The 20,547-nt window shown below is 39.3% G+C and overlaps 1 protein-coding gene across 1 annotated transcript; it reads left to right on the top strand.

The window, feature by feature from the left end:
• Positions 1–371: 371 nt before the first annotated feature.
• Positions 372–8,470, top strand: pafah1b2 (platelet-activating factor acetylhydrolase 1b, catalytic subunit 2). Its single transcript, XM_046038937.1, has 6 exons — positions 372–1,063; positions 1,499–1,580; positions 2,403–2,492; positions 2,713–2,829; positions 3,584–3,706; positions 5,671–8,470. Exons 2-6 carry the CDS (start codon positions 1,500–1,502, stop codon positions 5,947–5,949), a joined length of 690 nt encoding a protein of 229 aa, XP_045894893.1. The 5' UTR covers positions 372–1,063; position 1,499; the 3' UTR covers positions 5,950–8,470.
• Positions 8,471–20,547: the final 12,077 nt, after the last annotated feature.

A 20,547-nucleotide genomic window follows, 5' to 3' on the forward strand; every position in this document is an offset into this window, starting at 1 on the left:
TAAAAATGTGTTATTGTGCTTATTCCACTTAATTTCTGTCATTAGAAGGCTCCTTACAGCAGCCAAGATGTTACCAGATGCATAAGCATTACCATAAATTAAAAAAAAATCTCAATTGATGAGACTGTTGAGTTAGTTTCACAAAATAAAGGAAAGTAGATGTGACCTGTAATTATTTTTCCTGTTTCCTACAGTACTGGAATGCAGCCTTGATCTAACGTAACCATGATGCATTGCGATCAGATTGAGAGATGGTCCCCAGTGGAAGTGATTTAACAGCACAGCAATGATGTCGGCGGTGATGGCGCTGTCTAAACAAAAAGATACTCCCACTTAGAAGTGTCTTCCTCCATAGCTGGTGTCTGACACCCACTGAAAGTATCTCAAATAACTGAGAGGAATTTCGTTGTTTGGGAATCCGAAGTTTTAGGCAGCAAATATCACCCATGATTCATTGCGGGACCAGTGGTTCAAGGGTGTTTCTTGCCCTGTGGTTGCCCTGTCAGGAAAGAAAAGAAAGTTGTGTTGTCGGCCTCACCAAACTCTATAATCACAAATGTGTATGATATCTGGTTAGTACGACGGAGTATTAGGGCCACATTAAGTGGAAAAAGAGGATGAAGATTTATTTTAAAATTTATTTAGCATTTCGAGAATAAAGTTGAAGTATGTGGCCCTAATTCTCCTTCGTAGGTTGGCCACGGTTCTTTATGGCCGTTATAAGACTGCGAGTCCCGGAATATGTAGTCAGTAAGACTGTAATTGCCTGAAAGACAATTCTCTGGGAGGAAAATATCTCATTGTGGCTCACTGCAGTGCCTTCCAGTGGTGTTACGGCTCATGGTGCCTGCTCGGCGCTCTCCCCGTGAAAGGGTCTCAGTAGTTTGCCTTCTTGACACACCTTTTGTTGTCTCGTCTAGCTACAGCCAGCTAACAGCTAAGAGTTGCTAGCGAGCATCACCTGCTTCGACTACCCGACAGCGGTGAAGTGAAGTGGGGGCAAAGGAGGCAACGTTACTCTGAAGCCGAGGGAGCCGAGAAGTGACGGCCAACACCCTGCCAGGTACCGCTAGTGTGTCCTGTAAATAAATAACAAAGTAATGTGTTGAAATGTTCATATTAACGACGAGCGTGTCAAACGTTAAGTGTCAGAGATGCAGCCATAACGTTAGCAGTCCCCAGTCATTAGCTGGCTGGCTAGCTAGCTAAAAAGCTAACGTGAGATAAACAGTAACCCAGCGGATTTACTGCGATCTACTCTGATCCATAATCACCCGCCGTGACAGCGAAAGTAGTCTACATCCGTATTAGGCCAGTCTGTCTGCTGCTGAAATATTAAGCTGCTTCATCTCAGCATTGATTTCTGCTGGCTTGTGCTGATGCCCTCCTCCTTACACTGTAGCACCAACCTCAGACAACATGAACTCTTACTTTTTTGTCTCTGTGGAGCTATGTATTGTTTTATTGATGTGTGAATAAGCGGCGGTGTGTCCTGTAGGATGAGTGGTGATGAATTGAACCCAGCTGCAGTGGCTCAGCCAGTAGGAGATATGCAAGGAGATGGACGGTGGATGTCACAGGTTGGTTGGTATTTATTATTAGTGTAGGAAACATTCAGTTTTTATCCCCATGTATTATTTAAAAATACTTCATCCTTATGTATGCAGGCTGAATGCATTTTACCATCGGGAAGATTTACATTACCTCTTAAAGGGTTTTCCATGATTTTTCACGAGATTAATTACATACTGGATTTGAAAAAATGTAAACAAAAGCTTGACAGCAGGTTACATCCCATTGTTACTCTATCTAACTGGTTATTGCCACTCCAGTCTTATAAGGCACCAATAACACATTAAATACAACATTTGATTCCTACCATTGAATGATTGTACTGTGACCTTGTGCAACTGAAATTCTCAATAATATTAGTGACACATGTGGGTTAAATGTTGATGGTCATCATTATATTAGTTAAAATGCATTGCAGTCATTCCCAAGACATATTTTTCTTCCAGAGCACCACTTTATCTAGCTTGTTTAGTGGCACCTGCTGGTCAATCCATCCAAGGTTAATCCTCCAAAGATAATAGGACTGAGACAGTCCTGCTTTACTCCAGGCTCTTTATCAGATGGGGCACCAGACATGTCTTGTCTGTGAAGAACTTGCAGTATTTTGTCTGACTTGGAAGTCTAACGAGTATTATCCTACAGCTAGGATTCAGAAAACTCCTAACACAAAGATGTTAAGTCAGACTGAAAAGCCTAATATGGAACTGACTAAATTGTGTTGTTTTCAGCCAATGAAATGTAATTTTTTTTGTCATTTATCTCTCCTTGTTATGAGCTACATCACAAGCTCTGTTGTGACAAGACTGTTTTTTTTGTTTGTTTTTTTACAGCATATAAGATTTGTGCAGGAGTGTAAGGATGCTGAACCAGACGTGCTTTTTGTGGGGGACTCTATGGTACAACTAATGCAGCAGTTTGAGGTGAGACAAGACGGACAGGACAGGACATTTGACTGCTCAAATGTCAGTAGCATCTTAATTTAGCTTATTTTTCTGAATCTCTGTATTTTCAAATATTTTTAAATACACAGTGTAAATGTACTGTGCCATATATAGGTTTATGTCATAATAGTGATACGCATATTGTTGTAATTTGCTGAAAAAAATCTCATGAAATACACATGTCATTGCCTGTCCACAGGTCTGGAGGGAGTTATTCTCTCCTCTTCATGCGCTCAACTTTGGAATCGGAGGGGACACCACCTGTAATGTGCTGTGGAGGCTGCAGAACGGAGAGCTAGAGAACATCCGACCCAAGGTGAGACGAGCTTGCTAAGATCTTCAGAAAAAGAAGGTGTAAATTATTTTATTTACCTCTCATACATACCTTTATATCTGATGCAGAAGAAACTCTTGCATACACATTTTACTTCTGTTATCCACAAAAGACCATGTACACACACTGTTGTGTTGCAGCGTGCATTTGGAAAACATTGTAGCGGCAACAGTCTGTTGTATTACCCTGTGTGCTTATTGGTTGTGCTAATGATATACACATTGCGGAGAGCTTGCATTGATCACCCATTAGCCAGATGGCTATCCATAAGAACCCATTCTGTCAAAACAATCAACGGGATGCTGCTTAAGGCTCGTGCAGACTACACAACTTTCAGCGTCAGCCGATCGCCGTGCTGTTCACACTACACAACTTGCCGTCTTGTAGTCGTTGTGCCGTTCACACTGCGTGACTGATTGTTGACATTGGGTCACACACTACACAAGTTGACAACGGCTGTGTCACCCAACGCTAGTCTCCAAACCACGTTTTGTCAAGAAAACACATGTGAAATGTGAAACGGGAAATTACGTTAACCTACATAAGAAACAGCTGTTTATTATAAAGATGGCAATCAAAGACAAAAAGTATGGGTGAAAGAATGGATTAGCACATGCAGGTAGCAGGGATTGTCTGAGCTACAGAAAGAGCTGGAGGTAAGTAAGTGCGGTGAAAAGTAGCTGCCTGCTACTTCAGTGAAAGTGAACAAAGTGTCTCTGTGTGTGGTCTTATCCAGGTGGTGGTGTTGTGGGTAGGAACCAACAATTATGAACACACAGCAGAGCAAGTTGCAGGAGGAATTCTTGCTATTGCACAGCTGCTCACCTCCCGTCTCCCTAAGGCAAAGATAGTTGTACTGGTAAGTAGTTAGCGGTTTGTCTTGTCTTTTGTTGCGCCTAGTTTGTTTTGAACAGATGTTGATGCAGAAATTTTGTTATTTAGCTTTAATTGTGTGATTTTTCTTTTCTCTCTGCAGTGACAAAGAGTCATGTTTCCATTTAGTGAATATTTAGCATTTTATCTTATTCAAGAGATGATGAAACGCACTCCATTTAACGTGAGGAACATTGCAGAATAGAATAGTGCAAACTACAGTGGCTAGAAAAAGTCCACAGTCCTGTTAAAATACCAGGTTCTTATGATGTAAAATAATGAGATAAAGATAAATCATGTCAGAACTTTTCCCACCTTTAATGTGACCTATAATGTGAACAATTCAATTGAAAAACAAATTGAAATCTTTGAGGGGGAAAATGAAAATATAAACCTTACACACCCTTAGACTAATACTTTGTTGAAGCACCTTTTGATTTTATTACAGCAGTCATTATTTTTGGGTAGGAGTCTATTAGCATGGCACATCTTGACATGTCAATATTTGCCCACTCTTCTTTGCAAAAGCACTCCAAATCTGTCAGATTGCGAGGACATCGCCTGTGCACAGCCCTCTTCAGATCACCCCACAGATGTTCAATTGGATTCAGGTTTGGGCTCTGTCTGGGCCATTTCAAAACATTAATCCCCAAAGCATGATGCTGCCACCACCATGCTTCACTGTGGGTATGCTGTTCCTTGGGTGATGTGCAGTGTTGTTTTTGCACCGAACATACCTTTTGGAATTATTCCCACATGCTTTTTGGGGGACTTGATGCTTGTTTTAGCAAACTTTAACCGTGCTTGGATATTTTTCTTTGTAAGATAAGGCTTCCGTCTTGCCACCCTACCCCGTAGCCCATTCATATGAACAATACAGGAGATAGTTGTCACATGTACCGCACAGCCAGTACTTGCCAGAAATTCCTGCAGTTCCTTTAATGTTGCTGTAGGCCTCTTGGAAGCCTCCCTGACCAGTTTTCTTTTCGTCTTTTCATCAATTTTGGAGGGACGTCCAGTTCTTGGTAAAGTCACAGTTGTGCCATATTTTCTCCACTTGGTGATGACTGTCTTCACTGTGTTCCATGGTATATCTAATGCTTTGGAAATTCTTTTGTACCCGTCTCCTGACTTTCAACAATGAGATCTCTCTGATGCTTTGAAAGCTCTCTGCAGACCATGGCTTTTGCTCTGAGATGCAACTGAGAAAATATCAGGAAAATCCTACTAGAACAGCTGAACTTTATTTGTGATTAATCAGTCACTTGAAATGATGGCATGTGTGTAATGACTTCTAGTTAACCTGAGTTTGAATGTGATTGGTTAATCCTGAACACAGCCACATCCCCAGTTATAAGAGGGTGTGCACACTTATGCAACCAGGTTATTGTAAGGTTGTTATTTTTCATATTTCATATTTCCCTCAAAGATTTCAGTTTGTTTTTCAATTGAATTGTTCATATTATAGGTCACATTAAAGGTGGGAAAAGTTCTGACAGGATTTATCTTTGTCTCATTATTTTACATCATAAGAACCTGGTATTTTAACAGGGGTGTGGAGACTTTTTCTATCCACTGTAGATGATGTTAGTTGCCCTCACAAGTCGTTAGTTATCAGATGTGGGCGTGCTGTTCAGTGTCAATATGTGGTGAAAGAAACAGGGTCATAAATATCACCATGTATACATAATAAACGGCTATTTAAACGGTTATTCAGTATGTGCAGTGAAATTCAGGACGGTATACTTTTGAGGCTGTCCTAAAAGGCTAGTATGCCATAGTATAATAATTTGAATAAGAGTACAAAGAATAATAAATATAAATAGTACTAAATATATTAAAATAAAAGTGTATGTAGATCAAGGGAGTTTTAATAAAACTAAAAAAAAAAGGTTTAACTGAACACAATGACCTTTATAAATGAGTCACAAATATTTTTGTTGTCCTCAGGGTTTGTTGCCTCGAGGGGAGCGTCCCAACTCACTGAGGGAGAAGAATGCGTCGGTTAACGGGTTCCTACGCTCCTGGCTACCGCGAGTCGGCCAGGCTCAGTTCCTGGATGTGAGCGGGGAGTTTGTCCACTCCGATGGAACCATCATCCAACAAGACATGTTTGACTTCCTCCACCTGACTTCGACAGGCTACCGCAGTATGGCGAAGCCCCTCAGTGACCTGCTGCTTCAGATACTGGAGGAGACGCCAGAGGAGAGACGGGCATCACTGGTTTGAGCACCACGGCCGAGCAGCACATTTTTCCAGAGGCATGTCTCACCTGCTGTTGTGAGAGACGGGGGAGACATGTCCCTGGTATCTGGAGGAGGAAGGGCTCACTCATAGGGGGAAGAGGCACCCCTGTGTGAGTGGGCCCACGAGGGGTGTGGGATCACATTCATGAGCGGAGGGTTGGGTGCGGAGACGTGCTGAAGGGGGAGAGAGACTTCACTACAGACGTAGACACTGTGATTGCAGTAGTAATCTCTATTGCAAAAAGATTTACCAAGGTCAAACAACTCCGAATCATAGACAGATATACCGAGATCATGTGGAACTGGAGTGGCACACAAATGCAGATTAACCTTGGCGTTTGGATAAAATGCGTGTATCCCTCTTGTCACCTGTGCCACGGCGATATGATACAAAACAGAAAAACACAATCTGACAAAATTTCTTCCTCCATGTTTTGTTTGATGTCTGCAAAACGGTTAGCTTGTGTGCCCTTCTCTGTCAACACATGAGGGTGCACCACATACTCACAGTAAGCTATCCAACATTGGACAATGTTATGAGTCTGTCCAGTATGCTGCAGAGCAGTGGTACCCAACCTGGGGGTCCGGGCCCCCCAAGGTGTCTCAAAAAAATAACAATTTAGTAATTTAAAGATTTTCACCTCTTGAAGCTTTTAATGCTAAAAGCCCCCCGCCCCCCAAAATGAAACAATCTGAGAAGTAAAAATCACTCTGCGGTGTGACATTGCTTCTTTTTAAGGCTCCACAAGTTGGGAACCACAGCTACAGAGGGGCTACTACTGACAGGCACACTTTGTAATGTAGTGACCTGTATTTAAAAAAGACTCACGTTTAGACAATTTTGCTTTAAGCATAATCCTGTGACTACATATAAAATAATTTACACAAATTTACTGAAAGAAAGTCCAGTTCTTCATGTGTACTGTTTCTTATACTCAGCCAAACAAGGAGCACTTAAGTCTGCTAGATGTTCACTTTTGAACTCTGTGTGTAACTATTTAGATGTCTTTTGAAACTGGTAATCAATATAAAAATAGATCAGTGTATATCTGGAGAGTTAACTACCTGTCCACAGGCCACACATGCAGTGCCTCACTACTACACCCGTGTGTCACCTAAAACCATCACTGAACTAAATGTTCAACTCAAAGCTGATGTTGGTGTTCCCTGCATGCGTGTTTTTAAGACGAGCCGCAGCTTTGGCATAGAGCGCTTCTGTATCAAATGAGTGAATATCGGGGCAAAAATCATGTATTTTTATGTATTTATTAGTGATGTAAGGCTGTTCAATCTACTGGTCTGATAATCTGCATAGGTCTTCCAAACTCCCCCGACCCTGCTGCTTACGTGCAAAGCTTGTATCACACACACCATTTGGCTCCAGGTATATCCACTGTGACGTTTCATTTTAGCATCTAAAAACTAAAAAGTGGGTTACACATTTCATATGTTTTGGAATGCTAAACTAAGCCCTGCCACCTTTTTAAAGTCTTGTCTTTGTCCTTGGTTATCTATTGAAGCACATATTAGAATAGAAAAAAATATTTCAGCACATCATTTCAGGCCATGATTTTACAGTGTCTTTTCGATTGTGTGTTCTCTGCAGTTTTGCAGTGCAACAGTGTACCGCAATTTCTTTTTTTTTCTTTTTTTTTTTTTGTTACAACAAAGGAAAAACTCCACTCCTCCTTCTTTCACCTCACATGCTAATCATAGCATGACTTACTCCTTGTAAAAATACAGAGTGACATGAGACAGGTTCTTTGTGTGTCTGTATCTCACACTAATAAATCTCAACAGTCACAGACTCTTAACTTTGACTAGCACAGGCTCTCTCTCCTTCTCCCTCCTAAATACATATTTACACAGTATTTTCTGTTAGAAGCACCTTTTTAATCTGTTTCTCACCTATATTTCTCTTCATGTTGTATTTGTAATTGACTCTCATCCATCCCTGCCACCCTGGGACCTGACATCTCTAGGTGGTATAGTTGCTGAAAATTTTTAAGAATTAAAGGTAGCCACGTGGTTAAGCTACTGAACACAGCTATACTGAAGATTGTCACACTAAATGCTGAAAAGCAGTCAACGGTCATGTAAAGATCCCATTCGTCTGTGAGCTTATACTGTGGCTGTTTCGTCATGGCTCAGTTCTTTTCAAATTGTGACTGAGAGTTTCACGTGGAGTATCAAATTATCCAATGTTACTGCTGTCTTAAGCTCTGCCTATTTGCGTGCTGTGTTAGTGTATGTGTGTGTGCCTTAAGTGTTCATGGGGGTCAGTTGTGTACAGTATGGCTGGTAATGGATTGTGGAATTTGGATGAATGAGTGTCTGGAAGTGACCCCAGTTGTATAAAAGACATTGAAGCTTGAGAAAACGATGTTTGGAAGGGGTTCAGATTGTGGGAGTCTGTTCGGTGCGAAACAGTATTTGCACTGGATGTGGCTCATTGTCACATTATTGAGGTAAAGCATTCCAATAAAAAAGCAAACAAACAAGGATCTTATCGTGTGTTGGGAGACATCCTTTCTATTTCTGGTCATTGCCAAAAGCTGTCACTTGTGATGAGTGGTCATATTTGAATTGTAAAGAAAAGGAGAGCGTGCACAAATCTCAGTTGTGGTTCTTTTATTATTACTATTGAGATTTGCAGTGCTGTGAGACACGCTCACCAGCAGAGGGAACCATTTTATCAGAGAACTAAAAGAGAAAAAAGAAAAACCCTAATAAGGCTCACTGCTTGTTCCACGCCTTTTACCCAGAGAGTTTCTTATTACCTAATTAATTTGCTTTCACCAATTGAACATCTCTTGTGTTGTAATAATTCACCAACAGCACTCCGAGGCAATGCAAACTCATGTTAAAATGTCCTCAATAAACATTTAGTTAGGCGTGCTGGAGTTTGATACGATTACGATTGCTGGCCAGTAGTGAATTACTTCGTTAATAAACCATTCACTCACTTTTGATGTTGCTCTCATTCATTTTAACTGTTACCCAAAACTGTCCCAGTGTAGCTAAAATAGTTGGTCCAGCTGGAGGCCCGTACTGCAGACTGTCCACTGAGTGTGAAGTTTGAAGCACAGTTAACACATAGAGCTCAGCACAGAACTAAGCCATGTAAAGTAATTGTCTGAAGTCAGGTATGCTGCATTCCCAGTTCTTGTCTCTGACACAGTAATGTTTGTGGAATTAAAGCTGTTATTTTTTACCCGTTTTTCCATCTTAAGAGTTGTGATGCTCTATAAATCATTGTATGTCACATAAATCTGCATTAGCTGAAATGGTAAAAAGAAAATGTTGAAGGTTACTTTCCTGTGTCACTGTCAAGGTACACTCACTGTACCCCTTAACAAGGGCCCATATTACCCTTACAGCTTGTACCTTATGGGGGAAATATGTACCCCTGGGTACAATAAAGGTACTAGGACCTAAATGTACCGGTGGAAATTGTTCAAATTTGGCCTTTAGAGGATACTGCCCAAATGACAAGCACTTTGTACCTTTTATAATGGCAAATTTGTACTCAGTTCCCCATAATTTTTTTTACACTACACATTTAAGTCATATAATTTATGTCAGTATCACATTACAAAAACATTTTCCGTCAATTCAGAATAATGTAAAAAGCATTAGTGCTACACAATACAATCCATTGAACAATATATTTTTTGAGCCTTCATTTTTAAAGTCTTCCCGGGCAGTATCAACAAATCACATGTTGTGAAATCAATATAACACAATAGTTTTTTTTCTTCTTCCTTTTTTACAGCTTTTTTCCTTGCCCCCCATCCCCCTCCTTTTTTTATATTTCCCTTTAAGTGACACTCACGTGTAACAATGTGTTTTTCATAATAATGTAAAATGTATCATTGCAACACAATACAATCAATTGAACAGTCTGTTTTCTTAAATTTTTGTCATTGTTTAGATCAGTGTTAACTATACACACAACGAAGATTTCTAGTGATTTAGTCCACAAGTGATATTAAAGTTGACTTTGTGGGCGTGGATAAGACCAACATGTTGAACCCATTAAGGTGAAGGTGGTACTTCTACACCTTGCATATGTAAACAGTCACGGCATATTTAGTAAAGTAGATTGACAATTCAGGTCAGAGTGACTTTTTCCAACCGCCATGGTAATGTTCTACGGTCATAGTATTTTTCATGGTGGTTAATTCAAGCCAGGGGTGTTCTTTGGGGAAGGTATTTCTTCAGTACATCCAAGTTCGCTGCATACCGTCTTTGACCACAGAGATGTCTGGTTGCACCTTCTCATACTGCATATGTATGATGTAAACATACCTCTCAATAGAGGATGTCGACCGATTACAGCAGGATGATGAAGTTTCTCAGGCTCAGTCCCAGAGACCATTTTAAAATGTTTTACATTTGACCTAATTAAATTGTGACTTTGGTAAGCACAGTGCCTTGTTTTGAACCAATATGCAGTAGAATATTTGCACACATAGACTATAGATGAGTGAAGAATAACCTTATTTGGACACAATGAATCTCGTTAAATACTCCAGGGCGTATCCTTCAGATTTGGTTTTACCACTTTGTACTTCTGTTGCCATTTTCTCCTTGGCCAAGCATCAATAAGTACTTCTGCTTGAAATTAGTTTCCTGAAAACTTCTTAATGATTTGCACCCACTCACAAGAATTTCTTTCAACAGCTGCTTAATATAAAAGCTATCAAACTTTTATTCCTGGCTCCTCCGTTGAAAGCTCCACCCAGGTTTGTGTGCAAGTTAAAGTCATTAAAGGGTCCATCTGCAGCACCTCCCACCTCAGGCCCCTCTTAGGCAGGTGTTAGTGCCCCCCGCTGGTCGGAGGATGTTACATATAAAAACTCATTTAATTCAAGACCGAGTATACACCAGTAACTGTATCACTAGCATAGCGCTTAACAGGAAGGCCGTGGCCATTTGTTGTGGACCTGGTGTCATTTTCAGTATAATTCTTACATCTCTAGTACCCACAACAAAAACTTTATAGGTAAGTACATGAGCTCCACATGTTGTTACAGCTAAGTATCTTAAAAACTACATGATAAACATAAGTACTGGCCTCTAAGCAAAGGACCCCACAGTCTCTAGGATCACTGAGGCATGCAAAGCCCTTAGGCCACATCAAGGCAGAGTCCATGTGGGGGAAATAGTTATTTAAAATAAGTAATACATTAACTAACTGAGTAACTAACACACTTACTAAAAAACAAACTAACTCTAACTTACCTAACTGAACTGTCTAAACTACTGTCCTAACTTGTTTCAGATAACTGTCTCTTTATCAGTCGTTGCCTCTTATCTTATGTTTGAATGACCAGAAAGTCCTGGCAAGAATCATCATTTTCTGGTCAAGTGTGCCTGCCTCTGTGTGAGGTGAGTCAATGCATGTTCCTCACCTCTCCAGGGGACTTTGCTGCAAGCAGATTCTGTTCAGGGTCCAGGCCCACTGCCTGGATGTCCTCTGCCAGCAGCTCCTCAATCCGTGTATGATTCGTTCTTTTATTATTTTGTTTCAAACCCAAATCGGAAATACCAAAAAACAAGTCATTTTTTGTTTTCTTTCTCTTTTAAAACCAAAACAGAAAAATTTTGATTTTGATATTTAATGTGTCCGATTAGTGTATCTTTGTGCGTTACAATTGATAAACATGCAGCAGATTTGTAAGATTTCTTTAAGATCAAATTAATTCAGTGACAGTATTCAGTACATCCAGTGGTACACAGCAAACATGAACTGTTATTAGTTAAATCAGCTAGCTGTATTAACGATTCATACACGGATTAAAACACGGTTTGGTTAATTTTCGTTCAGCCTCTAGATTGTTTCGACCTGATCTTTATTTTCTTTGTGAGATGGAATAATTTAGAATTTCGCACTGTATGATCGTTACATGTGGATATGATAACAGGGTGCTTGTACAGTGTATGCATGTGTGCGTGTATGGCGAGTCCCTGTAGAGTTGGATGAAAGTCAACCGTGGTCAATGCTCCTCTGCCCTACAGATGTTCACACAAAACAGCACATCACAGCACAGCAAACTAAATCAGTATCGACCCATGCACTGGGGTCCTCATGTGATCACTATTGACTCTATTGTTGGTCTATACAGACATATGAACCTCCTTGACATGGTGTGTACATCTGCCAGAGAGGAGCTTCTCCGGGAGGGCATAACACGTTGAAGGTTCGTACTATCCCCCTCCGCACTCTGGAGTGCAGCTTGCCGTCTTCATCTTTCTTAGGATAATCTTGTTCTGATCATCGAACACTTCACAGGTCCAGTTTTCATCCTCTGGCACTGATGGGGGCTGGCTAGGGGGAAAGCAACCAGATGGGTAAGAGGAGAAACTAGAGGAGGAGATAGTTGCTTAAGAGAAAGGCTGGGTTGGTTAATCTGGAGACAGACACAAATCCAACCTTTAACCTTCTGCTGCACATCACAAGAACATACCATCAACTGTTAGCATAACAACTCTCTGGAAAAAGGCCTCACATCCTTAAATTGAAATTGTCACCACCACACTCCAGTGACACACACATCAAAAAATAGGGCATACATAAACACATTTCTATAAGTATTTGCAGTAAAATATAAAGTATGACAAGCAATTGTCATTGCAGTGGGTCTTACATGGAAGGCAGCTGGTCAACTATCTGCTACTATCTGCAACTACAAAATTTCACTGTAATTGGAAGTTGGAATGACATTTTGATTGTGAATGCTCTGCTCTACCAGCACATGACCCTCTAGATGCAGGGATCAACCACTACAAATTAATCCTCCACTTGTGGGAGTGTTACAAAATGCTTATGTGTCAGTATATTGTGAACTTTGCTAATGGGTGCCACCCTGGATTTTACCTTCAGATTTGGTTTGGACTTGAACTGAAATGTTTTGGGTTAGGGACAGGAAGGGATCAAACGTTCTGGCCTGGTTAAAGCTCTGGGATAAATGTGGGTCTACAGTAAAGCAGAAGGAATCAGAACAGGCTTACCATCACATCTGTGTTTGTCCTCTGTCTGTTCTCACAAGAGCTGGAGGGCTGACACATTTGTCTAAGATAAAAGTACACACAATCCAATTACCATCTGAGTTGCAAACAAATAGATAAAGTAGTAAAGAGTAGATAAAGTACAAAACACTGAAATATTTGTTCCGACATTTTAAAAATGGGCAAATGTAGTGTCAATGGCATGTACACAACTTTTTACTTAAATTCCCACAATGTGATGCCTTTGAGAGATGTGTAAATTACACCTGTCAGATGATGGCAAAACAATGACCAAATCTCAGTGTGTGAGTGATCCGAAATCTCAGACTGTTTATCGTGTAGGAAATAGTGAGTGAGGAACCCAGAGTGACTTTAAGGTTGTAGCCTGGCTTGGTGGGAAGACACCCTGCACGTCTTCTTAACAGCTGCTTCATCCATTGATTAAACTGAGTCTAGGGACCATTTGTTGATCCAAAACTATTTGAAATTCTGTATTACATGATATTGTTAGGCACCAAGACCAAACTCTGTGTTTTGTTTTGTAGTGTGGTGTGCATGACTGTCTTTCAATTCATGATGACAATGGCCAGTTGTTTTTTGAGTCATTCAGTTGCACAGAAGTAAGTGATGGCTTTTGAAGTTGCTTAAGTCAATCAAGGACAATTATGTTACAGTAATTTGGGTATGAGACAGATGGGTTCAAGATTAACATTTTCTTCAGTTTTCCTTCACAAACCAATTATTTCTGCAGCAGCACTTTCTTGACCACGAGACAAAATGTGGGATGAATAGACATTTTTCACAACTAACATTTTATTAAACACAGGTGTTAACTAATGACATTAATTGCTGCATTGCATTGCATTAATCTGTAATGACAAGTCAGAATTAGAATACAGGGTTCCTGTATTTCAGACAGTCTGACTTTATTTAGGGTCTTTTTTTAGGAATATGATAATCTCACATTCTAAGTTAAAGAAAAAGACCAATCAATGTTTGTGTTTTGACTTTTTATTTCGGATACTCTTTTTGCACTCTGATCATGCTCTGTGCCTAGCCCTGAAGCAAAATGTTACTTTCCACTTTCTTGTTTAAAAGCATAATGTGGCCTACATGTCTACATGGCTAGACTCCTGCCACTCTCAACTGCTTCTCTGAATATTTTTTGGATTTCCCCTTCACCAGCCAGGTCATAAGGTTGGAAAACGTCTCTGAGTAAAGGCATCATCTCCAGCATCATCTGCAGCTTAGATTCTTTGTTTCTTTGTTGCTGCAGAGGCTGGGGAGGAGACAGAGGAACAACGGTGTTCCCTCTTTTTAGAAGACTGTGCAATTAGGCTTGAACAGTTGCATCTGAAGAAAAAAGACAATAAGATTAGAAGACATGCCATTTAGGACCAGCAGCTAGTCACCAGTTAGCAACTAACATTGAAAACACATAAGTTAAGATACACATTCCACTGATTCTGAGGCATATAATCTGCATAGTCTTTGCAAACACAACAGAACTATGTTCTAACGTGAACATACAGTATCCATAGAGCAATTTTTATAATATGCGTGGTTATACTTTTTTACTGCTGACATTGCACACAAATCACGAAATATCACAATTCATTAATTCTATACTTAGGTAAACCCTTACCATTTGTTACTCTGATATGTCCCTTATCTTTCTTAATTAGGGCCTTTTCTCTCATGAGAGAAAATATGTTGTACACGGAAAGATTTGTCAGTACACCACTTGTTGTGTATCTGCTCTAGCATGCTAGTCATTCTATCGCAGTTTCCTGGTTAGTTATAGCAAAAATGGACGACCTTTGGAGTCAAAATGTAAGGCAAAATACGCTCTGGGGTCCTCTTCTAACATGCGGTAGAAGAGGACCTGCTCCCTCTGTAGATAAAAACAGCTCATTCTAATGTAACGAAAACTTATTTTCAGGCGATGATACACACTGTTAAAAAAAAAAAAAGTGAACAAACGGAAATATTCTGGCAGCTGGGGCGCCGGGAAAATACCGTTACATAACAGTAAATAACCAACTCGTAAAAGAACAGAAATATTCTGGCAGCTGGGGTGCCGGAAAAATACCGTTACATAACAGTAAATAACCAACTCGTAAAAGAACAGAAATATTCTGGCAGCTGGAGCGCCGGAAAAATACCGTTACATAACAGTAAATAACCAACTCGTAAAAGAACAGAAATATTCTGGCAGCTGGGGCGCCGGAAAAATACCGTTACATAACAGTAAATAACCCACTCATATATGGTAAAAATATGGTAATATTCCATAATGACAAGTCTGTAACTTTAATTTTACATAAAATCTTGCAATTTGGTGGATTTTTATTGTTTAATTAAGAACATATACACCTGTAAAAACAATTAAATTACCTTTAAATATAGTTGAACACTGCTATAATACAAATAATCAGGCTTAAAATGTATAGTAGAGTGCTGCTTTTAATTGAGTTTTATTGTATAATTTCACATAAAAATCTTGTTAATGTAATCAATATATATTGTAAAAAAGAATGATACAACACCCGCAGATACTAGATTTTCCTTTAATAAAAACGTCAAAATACTGTTCTAAAACTGGTAATCCGCTGTGTGTGTGTGTTCATTGGACTTTTGGACCATTCTTCTAGAAGAGCATTTATGAGGTCAGGGACAGATGTTGGATGAGAAGGCCTGGCTCGCACTCTCCGCTCTAATTCATCCCAAAGGTTTTCTATCGGGTTGGGGTCAGGACTGTGCAGACCAGTCAAGTTCTCCACACCAAACTCGCTTATCCATCTCTTTATGGACCTTGCTTTGTGCACTGGTGTGCAGTCATGTTGGAACAGGAAGGGGCCATTCCCAAACTGTTTCCACAAAGCTGGGAGCATGAAATAGTCCCAAATGTTTTGGTATGCTGAAAGCATTAACAGTTCCTTTCACTGGAACTAAGGGGCCAAGCCCAACCCCTGAAAAACACCCCCACACCAAACTTTACACACTTGGCACAATGCAGTCAGGCCAATACCATTCTCTTGGCAACCGCCAAACCCAGACTTATCCATCAGATTGCCAGACAGAGAAGCGTGATTCGTCACTCCAGAGAACACGTCTCCACTGCACTAATGTTTAGTGGCGGCGCGCTTTTCACCATGTATACAACGCTTTGCATTGCACTTGGTGATGTAAGGCTTGGATGCAGCTGCTCGGCCATGGAAACCCATTCCATGAAGCTCTCTACGCACTGTTCTAGAGCTAATCTGAAGGCAACACGACGTTTGGAGGTCTTGACTCTGCAGAAAGTTGGCAGCTTCTGCAGATGCGCCGACCCCGCTCTGTGATTTTATGTGGCCTACCCATTCAAGGCTGAGTTTCTGTTGTTCCAAATCGCTTCCACTTAGTTATAAAACGACTAACAGTTGACCTTGGAATATTTAGTAGTAAGGAAATTTCACAAATGGACTTATTGCACAGGTACCAAGCTTGAATTCACTAAGCTCCTGATAGCGACCCATTCTTTCACAAATGTTTGTAGAAGCAGTCCACATGCCTAGGTGCTTGATTTCATACACCTGTGGCCATGGAAGTGATTGGAACATCTGAATTCAATGATTCGGAAGGGGTGTCCCAATACTTTTGACAATATAGTGTATACCGTCAGATCACACAGTACTATTTCTCAATGCAGTTATATTGTAAATCAAACGCTGTCAAGCTTTTTGGATGTAAGGAACAGCAAGCTAGAGTAGATCATCTGCCTTTTGCTTATTGCTCACACTTAATGGAAGAGCTGGTGGTGGAGGGGGAGTGGTTATCTGCTCTGTCATTTTTGCAGCCATGTAGCCACCAGACTTGAATTCTTCCCCAATTCTGTGTAGAGGGCTATGGACTAACACATTTCCAGAATTTGGTCACCATACCAATTATTAAGGGAAACTTACTTAATGTCTTGCAGACCTTCGATACTGGTGATTTTGTTTGCCGTTGATTATGTTTTCCAATTGAGCTAAGAACCCAAGTGGTTTCTTTAGGTCATCCAGAGGGGTTGTTGTGCAAAGTCAGTCGAATCTGAAAATGTACTTTTGGCTTGCATACCCAAACCTTGCAAACAAATGGATTCATTTGGACTGCCAAGAAAAACTTCACATTCGCACTTGTCTTTCTACTTGCATATATTTGCATCTTTTTTGTATGCCAACTTAATTTAGAAATTTTGGACTTCCCCAACTCCCGTGCACACAGTTGTGCACTGCCTTGCAAGGCCAGGTGGACCTAATTCAGCAATCAGCTGTAGCACTTCTGGGGCAGAACTAGAGAACAGAAAAGGAACAAGGATACACAGCACAGAGAAACACATACAGCCATAACAACATTTACCAAATACAAAAACTGGCTTTAGAAAGTCATAAAATATCATATTGAAACCAGGGAAGAAGTCTTTGGATTGTGCATTAAGTTCACTGTATGTAAAACCACCATTTCCCCCTCTCCTTTGCCTTTTGTGTCTCTGTACAGTCCTATGAAAGCAAAATGCCAGCATTTTAAGAAATACTGTCCAATTACTTTACATTCAGATTGCACTTTAATCTTGGAGCTGTGTCTAACATGCAAATGTGTCTAGTATGCAAATTATTCTTTATGTTGACCCAATTAGGTTTCTAATGAATAGATATGAAAATGTCATCAATCAGGTAAATAAAAACTAAACTACTTTTGTTTCAGGAGAACAATTCTGTACATTATAATGTTTTACTTGTGTGGCTTATTTGTTGTGTGCATGGAACTGAATAAATGGTCTATAAATAGTATCAGATGTGAGAATTTGTATTGTGGTGGTACTTTAAAAGGTCTGTGGGGTGGAGAGGGCGCAATGGATAAGACACATGCCTTTGGTATGAGAGACCTGGGTTCAATCCCCGACTGTGACCCATCCATGTGCGACTGCAAGTCGCTGTGGATAAAAGCGTCAGCTAAATGAATAAATGTAAATGCCTGAGTTTGCTCAAATTAAGTAAATTTAAGGAAGTCTGAAACTGTCATAAATAACCCTAGTACAAGATTACTCAAAATGGGTTTCTGGTCTCTACTATAGGATAAATGGATATATGTATAATAATGTGAACATGTGGTAATTTTTAATTATGAAAAAACAGGATTTAAATATGTTTACTTTACTTTAGGTTTTGATAATACACCTATAGCTAAGACTCTTCAATCAAGTATCTGTAAAATGGCATTAAAATAAATTTTTCATCACAAACCCTGTAATTTTACAATTTTTTAACCCCATTAAAAGGTGTGAACGACTGTCATTTAACAATAAATTAAATATTACCTTTCTGTAATTTTACCACTTTGGGGCAATTACATACTATGATAATCTAACTTGTAATCTAAGAATTATAATAAAAGTCAAAAGCTGTATAATTACAGTAATTATGGCTGTTTTCAATGATCAAAACTGTGTTTCGAAGGTTTAACAATACTTGTAGACACTATATACTGATTAAAAAAACATTTATTCAATGTTTTTATTTTCCAAATATCCATAATTATAGTAGATATTTGTCAATTAACAAGAAAATCTATGTCAAGTTACAGAACAAATGTTTTTGTTAACTGTTACTAATTATACCAAGTTTAAGAAATGTTTTTAATAGTATTAAACTTATTATTATTTTTTTTTTAGTTTTTTCTTTTAAATAATAAAAATAATATTTGTGAAAATATGGGAAATTCTTGATTGTATTGTAACAGTTTGTTTATGTCAAAAAACCCAATATTTTCTTTAGAATAACAGAAATGTTATGGTTAATCACAGCTACAGGTTTTTCATGTTATTTTACATTAGACATCTAATTCATCTAATTTATTTTTGCAATTTTTTGATATTTTCATGTATTTCAAAAATACAGGAAAAAACTGCGAAATAAAGAGGAATAAAACTTTAAAATTACAGATTTTTTTTACAGTGCAGTAATGAAAACATACCTGTATATTATATTCCATTTCTGGCAATAAATCCTCCTGAATGCTACACTTATATATATATATATATATATATATATATATATATATATATATATATATACACACACAATAAATTGTGTATTGTGGGATAATAAACACAAATTATACAATAACACAGACAATAAATACTGATCTCAGCCCTTTTTGATATACTTGTGTTTTCCCTGTCACTTGTGTTTTCAACTGTCACAAGCATCTCCAGCCTTCAAGAGGGACCTCCTGAGGCAGCAGTGGGAGATGACCAGTTCAAGCTTGGGTTTGTTTAGTAGATCCCAGTACAACCGCCATCCCACTTCAAGATGAGGGTTTGACATGTGCCATTGACAAAAATATGTTTGCAACTTGAATCAGTCTATGGTTTGTTTGAGTAAGTTTATGACAGCTGGGAAGAGTTTAAAAGTTTAGTTTAGTTATCGCAAAGCTCCAGGCAGTATTTTAAGTTGTACTACCATGTACACTTGTCCCAAGTGCTAGAAATCCATTTCAAAAAGGACACTCATCAGACATGAGCAGTCCATCAGCAAGTCCATGGAATTTCCGATGGACAGGATTATACAATTTTATGCAGTCATAAACACTGTCAAAGAACTTACCATAACTTCAATTCTTAAAAGTCAGAACACGCTCAGGTTGCAGTTCACTTTGAATAAATGGTCAATTTCAGTAATGTGCCAGAGGTTGTTTTTACAACATCTTGCTCAAACGCTATGAACACTTCAGAAACTTATTTGGACTCTGACCTTTATGTTGATGACTTGGAAACAACTAATCATTTGGGTTCACAAAACGGGAGCTGTTTACTTTTGCTTGAGAAACTTGCCTGTAGAATTCAACTTCTCCGTTGCAAACACTCACCTTTGCCTACTTTTCAATTCTATAAATGTTAAAGCCTTTGTTGGATGACATTCGAGCTCTTGAAACGGAAGGGATAGAGGTTGAAATTGAGAGTCAGAAGTCTCTGCTCCATGTTACTATCTGCCTCCATGTTACTATCTGCCTCTTGACTCTGCCAGGTGGCAGAGTCGCAGTCTAACACACTTCTCTGCCCTTCTAATTCAGCAGTTACCCACCTTAAACCCTACGCAGAGTCACAGTCTAACACACTTCTCTACTCCTCCATTTCAGGAGTTACTTAGTGAAAATCCTATGGTGACGGTGTCTGCCCCCGGACCATCGAATTTATTTAGATCAAAGGTAAACAGAAGAGGAGCTGTGCATAAAAACCTCATAAAAATTAAAACCACAAGAGCAATAGTGTACTCTTAAACATCAGATCTCTCACTTCTAAAGGTGTACTAGTAAATTAAATAATATCAGATCGTGATATTGATTTATTTTGTCTTACTGAAACCTGGCTGGGTGATGGAGAATATGTTAGCCTAAATGAATCCACCCCTCCCAGTCATATTAATACTCACAATCCTCGAGACACAGGCTGAGGAGGTGGAGTTGCAGCTATCTTTGACTCTAACCTACTTATCAGCTCTAAACCTAAACTAAATTATAACTCATTTGAAAGCCTTGTTCTTTGTTG

This window comes from Micropterus dolomieu, linkage group LG23 (genome assembly GCF_021292245.1).
Source record: "Micropterus dolomieu isolate WLL.071019.BEF.003 ecotype Adirondacks linkage group LG23, ASM2129224v1, whole genome shotgun sequence".
NCBI classification, from domain to species: domain Eukaryota; kingdom Metazoa; phylum Chordata; class Actinopteri; order Centrarchiformes; family Centrarchidae; genus Micropterus; species Micropterus dolomieu.